General features: G+C 49.0%; 1 protein-coding gene across 1 annotated transcript in view; it reads left to right on the plus strand.

Annotated features, from left to right (window-relative positions):
* LOC135828425 (uncharacterized) overlaps positions 1–11,038 on the plus strand; it is a 25,295-nt gene extending 14,257 nt beyond the window's left edge. Inside the window, exons 10-19 of the mRNA XM_065340877.1 lie at positions 413–524; positions 810–858; positions 1,521–1,691; positions 2,706–3,196; positions 3,768–3,806; positions 5,850–5,951; positions 6,634–6,761; positions 7,318–7,430; positions 7,969–8,075; positions 8,893–11,038. Of these exons, the coding sequence (XP_065196949.1) occupies positions 413–524; positions 810–858; positions 1,521–1,691; positions 2,706–3,196; positions 3,768–3,806; positions 5,850–5,951; positions 6,634–6,761; positions 7,318–7,430; positions 7,969–8,075; positions 8,893–9,041 (1,461 nt within the window). The 3' untranslated portion in view covers positions 9,042–11,038. The remainder of the gene's footprint in view (positions 1–412; positions 525–809; positions 859–1,520; positions 1,692–2,705; positions 3,197–3,767; positions 3,807–5,849; positions 5,952–6,633; positions 6,762–7,317; positions 7,431–7,968; positions 8,076–8,892) is intronic.
* Positions 11,039–11,989: the final 951 nt, after the last annotated feature.

Consider the following 11,989-nt stretch of genomic DNA (forward strand, 5'->3'; position numbering starts at 1 on the left):
ATGCATCGTCTGCGTGCATCTGTGTGTGCACGTGCTCACGTGCACATATATGCGTGTAACAGGTGTATTTATCCTAAGATGCTCTGTACTCTGGGGGGGGAGTATGTGTGGCACGTGTTGTGAGCTGCCTTTGGAGTGAAAAACTTGTCAGCGCCTTCTAGGTTCAGCCTGGTCCCATAGCTCAGTGGTTAGAGCATTGCTCATGACAAGCAGGGTCCCAGGTTCGAGTCCTGGTGGGTCTGGCGTTTTTTTCTCTTTTCAGGCAGTTCACTTCCCCGACTGATCCTTAGAAAAATAAATAATAAAATATAGAAGAGCACATTCTCCAGTGGTTCTTCTTCTTCTTTTTCTATTCTTACTCCGAATACTTCATTCTATACTTGTGGCTGTGTGTGTCCGTGTGTGTGTTCAGGTGCAGAGTAAAGACGTGCAGGACGCACCGCTGGAGCTAACCCAGTACTGGATAGACAACACTGTCGCGTTCAGTGAGATCGTTCACATCGTCGTGGAGACGGACGAAGACGGTACGTGTTACCATGACAACGAACGCTACATGCATACTACTCGATAAAAGTACATAATCATGTTGCTTCGTGACTGGAAAAGAAGTAAACTCGTATGCAACCTGCTCAAAGCCGCACTGTATATTCTCCAGGCGAATAAACACATGTAGTGTCATGTTTACTGGGTGGCACAGAAGGAAGAGAGTGCATACATCTGCAGCCGTCGTCATTAGACTGCGTTTAGTGTTCAATGTATCGTATTAGGTTATGACGTGTATCTTGTTTGTCTGCTGCATATTCTGCTAGGTTATAACAAGGTCAACAGTGGGAAAGCCAAGGAGAACTTCTATGTCAGGTAAGTGTCCTGGGTTAAAAAAAAAAAAGTTCACACGTCCGCGCGTTACAACCGGCTATACACTTGCGTAGAGAAACACAGCTGAGGACGTTTTGCTCATGCCAGGCCACCACCATGCCTGTTATACCAACGTGTGATGGGTTGATCCTGTGTATTGACTCGGGTCTGAAGATTTTGTAGGGGTTTGCATATCATGCACATAAGGGTATTTATCATGTAAGGGTTTGCAGATCACATAAGGGTATTTATCATGTAAGGATTTGCAGATCATGTAAGACTATGTAATAGTATTATATGGCATGTAAGGCCACTAAGGGTCTTTCTATTGACCAATGGTCTGCATTCTAGCTAAGGCTCGCACTGTTGCTGCTGCTGATATGCCCACGACTCTAGTATGTGTGTGTGTGTGTGTGTGTGTGTGTGTGTGTGTGTGTGTGTGAGTGCGTGCGTGCGCGTGCGTGGTTAGGTGCTCACGCGTGCACATGCGCGTGCTCTTTGTGATGATGAAGGTGGTAACATTTGTCTCAACTCGCAGCTACTCTGCCCTGCTGAGTTTCTCTGTTACTTTTAAGTCTTTCTGCTTGTTTTCTGCTTATCATCTATCTTGCACCAATTTACAAGTTCTCTCTGTCTCTTCTCTTTTCTGCATCCACTCCATACAGGGCTAACTTCAACTATCTGGCCACACGACCTGATCAGCTGTGCATCGCTAATGGTGACATCCTCCACATCCACGACACGATGCCGGAGGGCAGGATCGGCGCCTGGATGGGCTGCAAGATCCTTCACTACAAGGACACGGAGCGTATCGGAGGCATACCGTGTCCGAAAACGTGAGTGCCTTCGCTAGTACTGAGCTGAGCCTTGCTACACAGTGCAGAAAGCGAATGCGGGCACGGAAAACAGGTTTACTGTGATTCTCAACATTTTGGTGTCCTTCTATTTTCGGTACTTTCGGCGCGTCTGTTTCGTACCTGAAATTTCAATAACCGAACAAGCACGTTCAGGGAACTACTTCTCTGTGCCTGAAATGTATGGTCACCTAACCTGGCCTCTTGCCTGGCCTCTTGCCCTCATACCTACAATTTTGAGAACCAAACGTTTCTGAATTTGGAGTACAGTCAGACTTCGCATAACCGCACACATCCGTTTTCCACAAAAAATATCTGGAAAGGCGAGGGAACCGGATAATCGAACACACACACACACTGTATACATGCATGACATATTCTGTAAATCGGTAACCAGCGATTTTCTTCCGGATGGTGAGGAATCCACATAAAAGAGGACCGGATAAGCAACGTACTACAACACATTGTCATACTCAGACTAGGAGCTCGGCAACTGAACGGCAGAAGCTATTCCGGCCGCCGCACCAAAGCTGTAGCCAGAGAGGAGTGTCCAGCCCTGGCAGACAGCTGTGCAAATGAAATCACTGGGACCACACTGTAAGCTTGCAGTGCCGGGCGCTGATTTTGGTTATTTTGGTCATGTGGCATAGCGGCGTCCGGCCGCATAGCCCCTGGCCAACTCATATGATTCAAAGTATTACTATTTTCATTATACGGTTGTCTCCACGAGGTAGTGGTATCAATTTCAGCGATAATTTCGGCGAGCTCCAGCGTGGGGAGCACTATTTCCTGTTATCTCCACCTCGATTTTACTAGTATTATACAACATGTGTGTACGCATATGCTTGTGTGCTCATATGCGTGGGTGTGGGCTCGCATGCGTGGGTGTGGGCTCGCATGCGTGGGTGTGGGATCGCGTGTGTGGGTTTGTGCTCATGTGCGTCTCTTTGTCTGTGCGCAAACTTGTGTGTTTTTGTTCCGTATGTCCTCCTGCAGTGCGCGCTCGCACGTCACCCAGATGTGCCACCAGAACAACACGACGTCGACGAAGCAGCCGTCGTCCACCGCAGCGACGACGGTGGCGACGGCGGCGGATTCGAACAGCACACCGGTGACCTTCACGCCCAACACGACCAAAGCGAGCGGTCAAAGCACGAAGCCTGCCAAGTCCGTGTCCGTTCCGATGAGTGCCAAGAGCACACCGGCGGCGCTGGCAGCTGCACGAGAGCTCGGCGCCGGTCCCGTTTACGAGGAAACGACCGGGGCGCGTTGCTCCCCGCTGCACACTCGCGGGCCAGCGGTCGACGACGACACCAGGAGCGAGGACGATCACACACACCGAGACAACTCCGCCAGTGGCGGCAACGGTAAAACGTTTGTCCATCGCGCGCTGCACGTGTTCGGCATTCGCGGCAATCAGCGACGACGCGGCTCAAAGACGGTGACGCAAATCATGGACGAGCTCTCCGCCGGCCATCACGTGTGTGGTAAGGTTATGTTCTTACATAATGAGAAGTAATGATTTAGTGGCTGGAGTGTTTGTGTGAAAGTGGGAAAGATCCTTGCTAGTGTCTCTCAGGCTCTATCTCTCCTTCTCTCTAGTATTTACATAGGTTGTTGACCGGCTGGGAAGGTCGGATCCTGGGCTGCGACCTGACCAGGGGTGCTGAAGATATGCATCACCACTTTTCTTACTTCTCACAAAGTATTGATCATGGGGACCCAGCCCCATTGCATACCACGTTTCGGTCGACATGACAATCGTCGTTTTCGCTGTAATCGTTGTTTTCGCGGATGCTGTAAAACATGCTATTTTCGGTGTAACTTTAATTTCGGTGATTTCGGTAGAGAAACCAGGCACCTAAATTAAAATTTCACCTAATGGCACATGAGCGTGCACAGTAGGTGCAGGGAAAGCTGGTCACCAAATTCTATATTACACCTGAAACCTGTTAGATGCATGGCACGGAACCCCTTAGCACACCTAAAATTACATGTTTCACTGTATGAATATTGACTGACTGTTTGTATCGGTGTTTACTTTTTTCCTGCGTCCAGGTCCTACACCGCCGTATGAATACATCGAGTTGATTGCCGGTAAGCTCTCCTCCACAGTATCCTGAACAACGATACAGTAAAACCGGTAACTAAAGACCACCGTGACTAGCGACCAGCCTGGTACTACAGTAAAACCTGTAACTAAAGACCACCGTGACTAGCGACCAGCCTGGTACTACAGTAAAACCTGTAACTAAAGACCACTGTGACTAGCGACCAGCCTGGTACTGCAGTAAAACCTGTAACTAAAGACCACCGTGACTAGCGACCAGCCTGGTACTACAGTAAAACCTGTAACTAAAGACCACCGTGACTAGCGACCAGCCTGGTACTACAGTAAAACCTGTAACTAAAGACCACCGTGACTAGCGACCAGCCTGGTACTACAGTAAAACCTGTAACTAAAGACCACCGTGACTAGCGACCAGCCTGGTGCTACAGTAAAACCTGTAACTAAAGACCACCGTGACTAGCGACCAGCCTGGTACTACAGTAAAACCTGTAACTAAAGACCATCGTGACTAGCGACCAGCCTGGTACTACAGTAAAACCTGTAACTAAAGACCACCGTGACTAGCGACCAGCCTGGTACTGCAGTAAAACCTGTAACTAAAGACCACCGTGACTAGCGACCAGCCTGGTACTACAGTAAAACCTGTAACTAAAGACCACCGTGACTAGCGACCAGCCTGGTACTACAGACCTTTTCGCCAGGCACGGATGGTCTCACATTCATATAATTATTATGGTTGTGCGGTGCAAACCTCTAACTAAGGACCACCTGCCAGTAAAGACCACTTTCTCTGACCGCAAGGGGTGATTGTTAGTCACAGGTTTTACTGTACACTGATGTACAGGCACCACCCCAGGCCCGGCAGAACCATACAGGCACCACCCCAGGCCCGGCAGAACCATACAGGCACCACCCCAGGCCCGGCAGAACCATACAGGCACCACCCCAGGCCCGGCAGAACCATACAGGCACCACCCCAGGCCCGGCAGAACCATACAGGCACCACCCCAGGCCCGGCAGAACCATACAGGCACCACCCCAGGCCCGGCAGAACCATACAGGCACCACCCCAGGCCCGGCAGAACCATACAGGCACCACCCCAGGCCCGGCAGAACCATACAGGCACCACCCCAGGCCCGGCAGAACCATACAGGCACCACCCCAGGCCCGGCAGAACCATACAGGCACCACCCCAGGCCCGGCAGAACCATACAGGCACCACCCCAGGCCCGGCAGAACCATACAGGCACCACCCCAGGCCCGGCAGAACCATACAGGCACCACCCCAGGCCCGGCAGAACCATACAGGCACCACCCCAGGCCCGGCAGAACCATACAGGCACCACCCCAGGCCCGGCAGAACCATACAGGCACCACCCCAGGCACGGCAGAACCAGTCCAGTTGGTCAGGCCACGGTCGGACAAACTTCTTGACCACCAACGTGTGTTTTTTGCTGAGGAGGTCATGTGACTACCGTCCATATCATACACAAACTGTATGAAAGTCATGTGTATACCCTCCATATCATACACAAACTGTATGAAAGTCATGTGTATACCCTCCATATCATACACAAACTGTATTAAAGTCATGTGTATACCCTCCATATCATACACAATCTGTATGAAAGGCTAGGGTATGGTCTGATCAATCAAAAACTGCTTTCGCCGGTCCTGCACCCAATCCCTACACACTGTACAACAAACCCTGGGTGACTATTGCCATTTTCATACAATCATAGATACAAAATGTTACGAGTTATGACTAACTGTCCACCAACGTAACCAGATCTTATACAGTCAGCGAGTGCGACGAAATAGTCAGAACTCGTAACATTTTGTCCTACTTTTTTCACCATAATTTCATCGGCTCACCATCCGAGTTAAATCATACATACCATTGTTGTAGTGGTCCTCTAGGACAGGTGGTCGCCTTATCAGAGTGGTCGCCTTGACCGGCTTTACTGTAACGTCCTATGGATATTGATGTGTCTGTTGTTGCGATGTGTGCTTATGTGTGTCCGTCTGTCTGCCTGCCTGTGTCCTCTGAATGCTTGCGGTGTTCAAGGTGCACGAGTACGTCCCGTTGTACTGTTCGGCAGCATGACACACGTGATCCTGCGTGAGCTGGAGAAACTCTACCCGTCGTACTACGGTACATGTACGAAGAGTAAGTCTCTGAGCTCTGGCACTCTGTCCTTTAAATAATAAATTTCACGGTTCGCGTGAGACTCGGCTGAAAGCCGAGTTTTCCGCATCCGCCGTGGGAACGCCATCACCCTTTGTGTATCAAGGCGCAGATGCAGCGCCTAAACGGTGGGAGTTGAGTAGATCAGACCCACCACCAAGTGGTCAAAGACCGAAATCCCATTAGCTGTATCCATCCTTCACAAGCCATTAACGCTTGTCGAGAGACTTATCCCCTCTCCCCTGACTCACTTGAGAGGTCTGCATTCAACACTGACGATATATGGGCTAAGTGGTGGCCCGCCGATGCGAATGTATTTGCTTGGTGTGTTCCTGAACACGTCAGGTGATGCAGCCGCGAATCCGGCTAACTAATTACTTTAACACAAAGTGTATTTGGGCAGTGAGGGGGGGGGAGGGGTATTGCGTCTGGATCTTCGTATCTTCTTTGGGAATTGCCGTACGCTGAGTTGTATTTGTATGGAAAGTATTGCAAGCAATTTGGCTCTTCGAATTTACGCTGGCTTTTCACCTCTGTATGTGTGTGTGTGTGTGTGTGTGTGTATGTGCATGTGCATATGTGTTTGTTCTTGCGTGTGTGGTGGCATAATTAATGTTTCTGTTGTAAATTAACTTTGGCGTCCTTTGTTCTGCACTCTGTGTAGCATACTACAAGACGCTGGCGGAACGCAATCGTCGTGTTGAACACAACGAGCTGGTGTATTCCCAGTCTATTGAGACCCAGGAAGGCTTTGAGAGCATCACTATCGACGCTGTGCGAGAAGTCATCAACGTAAGAAAGCGTGCACGCATGCGCGCGCACAGAGATATGCAGGCATAGACAAAGACACACACACACATACACGCACAGACACACACGCACACGTGCGCGCGCACACACACACACGCACACCATGGATTGGGCTGTGCGGCCGAGAGGGATGCATTAAACTATGTGGTCATTCATGATCACTATGCTGTGTACTCTGCCATTACATGAACCTTGTATATACAGTCATGACCTTGCTGCTGGTACTCAACCCCCAAAATCACCAAGCATTTCTTTAAAACTTGTAAAGACTATGTTCAGCAAATGCTTTTAGCTCCCCTAATACTCTGGTATCACAGGCATGGTGGTGGCCTGGCACATGCGAAACTTCCTAAGCTGGTTGTGTTTCTCAACGCAATTGTATAGCTGGTGGTAACGTGGACGTGCAAACTTTACTTACTTACTTAATACTCATAAGAGAATCAACTGTGAAAAAGCTTTGAAATATAGTCTCAATGTCTTTTTTTGCAGATTTTCTGGCTCCTAAACTTGTTTGTTGTCATTTGTGATGTATGTGCAGCGAGGCATCTCTCCTCTTCTGGACTCGGACATCAGCTGCATCCGTCGGTTGCAAAGCCACGGCCAATACGCCGTCACCATTTGCCTGAAGCCGATGAGCAAGTCTAGTTTGAAGTAAGTCGACGAAACCGCTTTGGATTTTTTTCGGTGTTCGCGATGCGCAGGGCGTCATCTCCCGTTGTGGGAATCAGGGCCTTCGCATTTCATGTGAGAAATATACGGCGCACACTCCTTTTACTTGGTGGTGGCGAGCGTTATCTTATTATCTGCTCCGTTCTGGCTTGCAAGTGCTAGTAGTGAGTTTGAAAGGCACTTTTTCTATTATTTTATTTATCTTTTCTAATTGTCCGCAAACTCCAGCGCAGCCACTTAAACATTTAGGAAACGTCGCATCTTATTTCCAAACTCCAAAAACGGTCTCTTCACTGCGATTCAAATTAAAATGTACATTCCACCAAATTTCCGGGCCTGGCCCCTCATCAGGGTAATTGAATAATATTTATCTTTCTTTTCTCTTTAGCCAGGCTTGTGTTCTTTTGTAAACGAAAACAAACACACACACACACGCACGCACGCACACACACACACAATCAGTGGGTGTGTGGTCTATGGTTGTTCTGGGTGTTTTTGTTTCTACCCTCTCTGCAAACAGGTCATTCCTAGAAACCCTATGCGGACGTCCCTTCATGGAAGACGAATTGACTGCCGAGATCTCCGCTGTCAAGGCATCCTACGAAGCGTACAAGCACATCTTGACAGGTAAGGCGAAACTATAAAAATGATCAACTGAAGTACATGTCTCTAGCTTGGCTTGTTCTGTCCCTTGGTGGAACGTTATCACAATAGGACCCTGCATACTTGCCAACCCAGCCAAAGCAAATCCCTTAGTCACACAACCAGTTTCCCTTAATTTTCTCTCATTTCCCTTTTTTTTCTGGTTTTTGTCAATTTCGGCCATTTTCCCTTTTTCGGGGGCAATTTTTGATTATTTTTTGCATATTTTCCGCAATTTTTTTCCGCAATTCTGTCGTTCTTTTTATTCGTTTCTAACCCATTGCTCATGGGGGGGGGGGGTTGAGTTTCTTTATTGTCAGATCGCCCCTACATGCAGTGATTCTGTGCAATGCAGGGCCCCATGTGCCCTTGTCACACCACAAAATAACCTTTTTATGAACATTCATGGTTCAGTGCCAATACCGGTAGTTTTTCGATCAAAGTCAAAGAGCCCCGGTATGCCGGTAGTGACCGTAGTTTCCCGGTATAATACCGGGAAAACCGGTATGGTTGGCAAATATGACCCTGTTTTGTTCTCTCTCTCTCTCTCCCCGTATGTGCGTGTGTGTCTAAATCTCTCTGTCTGTCTGTCTCTCCCTCCTTGTGTGTTTGTGTCTGTCTATCTGCCTGCCTGGCTGTCTATCTGTCTATCTATCTGCCTGCCTGCCTGTCTATCTGCTTGCCTGGCTGGCTATCTGTCTATCTGCCTGCCTGGCTGTCTATCTGTCTATCTGCCTGCCTGGCTGGCTGTCTATGTGTCTGGCTCTCTTTCTTCCTACTCACTCCCTGCTTGATTGCTTAGATGTTCTGGAGATCAAGGGCCGGTGTAACAAGGACTTTATTCGACTGCACCGCGTCATCCAGAACAACCTCCGCAACCCATCCTGGGTCTCGTCCATCGACCAGCCGGACTACTTCTGTGAGCCAAGCCTGCCACCGGGTGACATCTGAAACACTAGCAAGAACTGACTGATCGTCGTTTAACGTGGAGCATGGTTGAAGCAAGCTATGGCCATTGCAAGTTGTCTTGCCATGCCCTAGAACACTGGGATCGCGGTGGGCATCATCAACCCCATCGCAACTATTTCGCTGTATGCGATCTGCAGTCTTTGGTTACGTTAGTCATTTGCTTCACTGTTAGGACTGTCTGATTGAGGTCGGGCCGCCCGCCGGGGGCCATCATCACTAGCCCCACGCACGACCCGTACGCTTGAGGTGTCGACATCAGGACCATGCAGCTCGTCCGCTAACGGCAGGCATCCGCTAACGGCAGGCATCCGCTAACGGCAGGCATCCGCTGTTTTGGCATCAACAGTATCCCGAGTCTGCGCTTGCAGGGTTTGGCCAAACTCGGGGAAAAAATCGTCAGAAAACCTGATGGAGTGTGATGACCGAAAAAAAAGAACATCAGATAACTTTTTGGAGTGTGATGTGATGACAATATGTGGAAAAAACCGAATTGTACTCCCTGGTACGTCTATGGTTTGCGGATGGGAGAGAACTCGACGGCTTTGTGAATAGTGTGGTGACGATCAGTGTTGGAGGCGACAACCGTGTCAGTCTGTGTCATGCGTCGCTATCGTTGCTATCGTCGTCACACGCACCCGGTGAGGGTGATGGCGTCGCTAGTGAGGCGTTGTCATCGCCATGTGGTGGGGCAATGAATACGCGTGTGTTTGTGTGAGTGTGTGTGTTTGTGTGTGTGTGTGTTTGTGTGTGTGTGTGTGTGTGTGTGTGTGTGTGTGTGTGTTGTGTGTGACTAACAGCTCACGTCGTGCCGGGGCTAACCGTCCGTGAACTGTCACTTCACGCTGGGACACACGCAATGCCGGGAATGATTATCATGCTGGAAGCATTCACCGCGGTGAAATATCCATCCCACAGCGAAGGAGACTTTTCTTGTGTTAAAAATTGTGGCAATTGAAAAAGACTCAAACGATCACTGTGTGTGTTCTCAGCTAGCTGGTCTAGCGTTATGGTGATCAATGGACGTTTGCTTCGTATCCTGGCGCATTCTACCCGCCGTTCAATTCCCTAATAGTGTTGACGCCGCCCGGTTTGGGACTTAGAGTAGTTATGCATAGCTGTGTTATTAGCTCACTCTAGAACAGAATTAACTCCGGTGGTGCCCCTGAAACTGCCCCACTGTTGAGTCGCTGAGTTTTGCATCATGGGGTGCCGCATAAATCCATTTCTTTCTGCAAGAAGATGACTCATAATTATACTACTAGCTGTGTTGGCTGGCTGGCTGGCTGGCTCCAGCATGATTCCATTATTGTGAATTACGTTTTACTCATTGTCGCTGACAGCGTTACTATTCCCATCATTATTACCATCGAACTAGGAATTCATCTCTGGATGGGGAGCTGCTCCCTTCATGCTATTCCCGGCTGTGCGGGCGCGCTGTAGAGATATTTCGAATGGCACCACAGTCCTGATTTTCTGTTGTGTGGTCTGCTTTGTCTTTTGCCTAAGCGGAGACTAGCCAAGTTTGCTTGGTGATGTCAACGCGAAAGGCTGTTATTATTATAATATGCTTTGTCTGGCACAGTGCTCTGTGCACATGTATGATGTCACCCATCCCAGACACCTCGACTAATGATGTCACCGAATGATCGCCGAAAGGCTCCTGTAAATGCACCGCTAGGCCGTTAGTTGCTCGCTCCTAGTCATACTATGTAACTCTTGCAGTAAGGAATTTCCCCCACGACACTGGCTGATTTCACCACCTGCGTCATGACAATATTTTACGCTGAACTTACCCTTTTAATTAATTTATTTTGCTTTGGCTCGGATCTTTATATACGAATTCTAGGAATTAACTTCTGCGTCTGTGTCTGTCTGTGAAGTAATAAATAATATATATTCATTTATTATCTCGGTGAATACCATTTCGCCCGCACTGAATTATTCTGCACGGTGAACTGAAAGACTGGCCATGCGGCTCACTTTCGTGTCGGTCTCTGACCTGGTGCGGCGGACTGGGCTTCTGCCCTGCCAATCCGGTATGGGTGGGTCGCTCCCGGGCGGGGTTGGAAGGGAGTGGTATGGAGGGGGGGGGGGGGGGGCTGTGAGCTGGACACAATGGTTTTGAAACCCTCTGCCAACAACATACAGTCGTTGCCAAAGAAGTCCCAGCGGCGACCTGTACAGCCCCACTGTCCAGAGCTAGAGCATCGTATTTGCACGGTATGTTTTTTTGGTGTGGGGATTAGAACACAGACCCATACAGTGTGACAATGGTGTTGTGTCTTGGTTTCATGCAGCCCCCCCCCCCCCCCCCCCCCTTTTCCTGCCGATTCATGGTGGTGCCGCACGACACTTGTTTTGAACATCCGAGTTTATGTCATTACAGTAGTTGCATGTCTAACGCCAGAACAAACAGCAGGTGCGGGGGGGGGGGGGGGCGCAATACCGGGGTTCAACACTATAGTCAATACAGTCATGTTGAATGACGTCATGCCATGCCAGACGCGCAGACCCCGCGCACATGCACACCACACACATAGGTGCGACTTTAAATAGACGTCGCCGCTCATTGTCGTTCTATGTCATAGCAGTGAGTGCACACACATACCGTTATTATGGATGTAGATTGCCTATTTTTGCATATGTAATAATATAAAGTATCTCAACAAAATTGTATATTATGTATACTCACATGTGCGTGCATGTGTAGATAGACTCAGCGGCATACGCATTAGTGTGTGCCATTAAGACCACATAATACCAATCATCGGATTGGCCTGTGAAAGTTGCACTACACGACAAACTTTCGGACAGTCCAAAGATATGACACAATGAATGTGGAATACCCACCAGTCTTGTAAGACCATTTTCATATCTATTTCGCAGCGTTTGTGATTTTCAGAGCGTCCCTGTTGATATTTGATGTGCTC

The sequence above is a fragment of the Sycon ciliatum genome, chromosome 12 (genome assembly GCF_964019385.1).
Source record: "Sycon ciliatum chromosome 12, ocSycCili1.1, whole genome shotgun sequence".
NCBI lineage: Eukaryota > Metazoa > Porifera > Calcarea > Leucosolenida > Sycettidae > Sycon > Sycon ciliatum.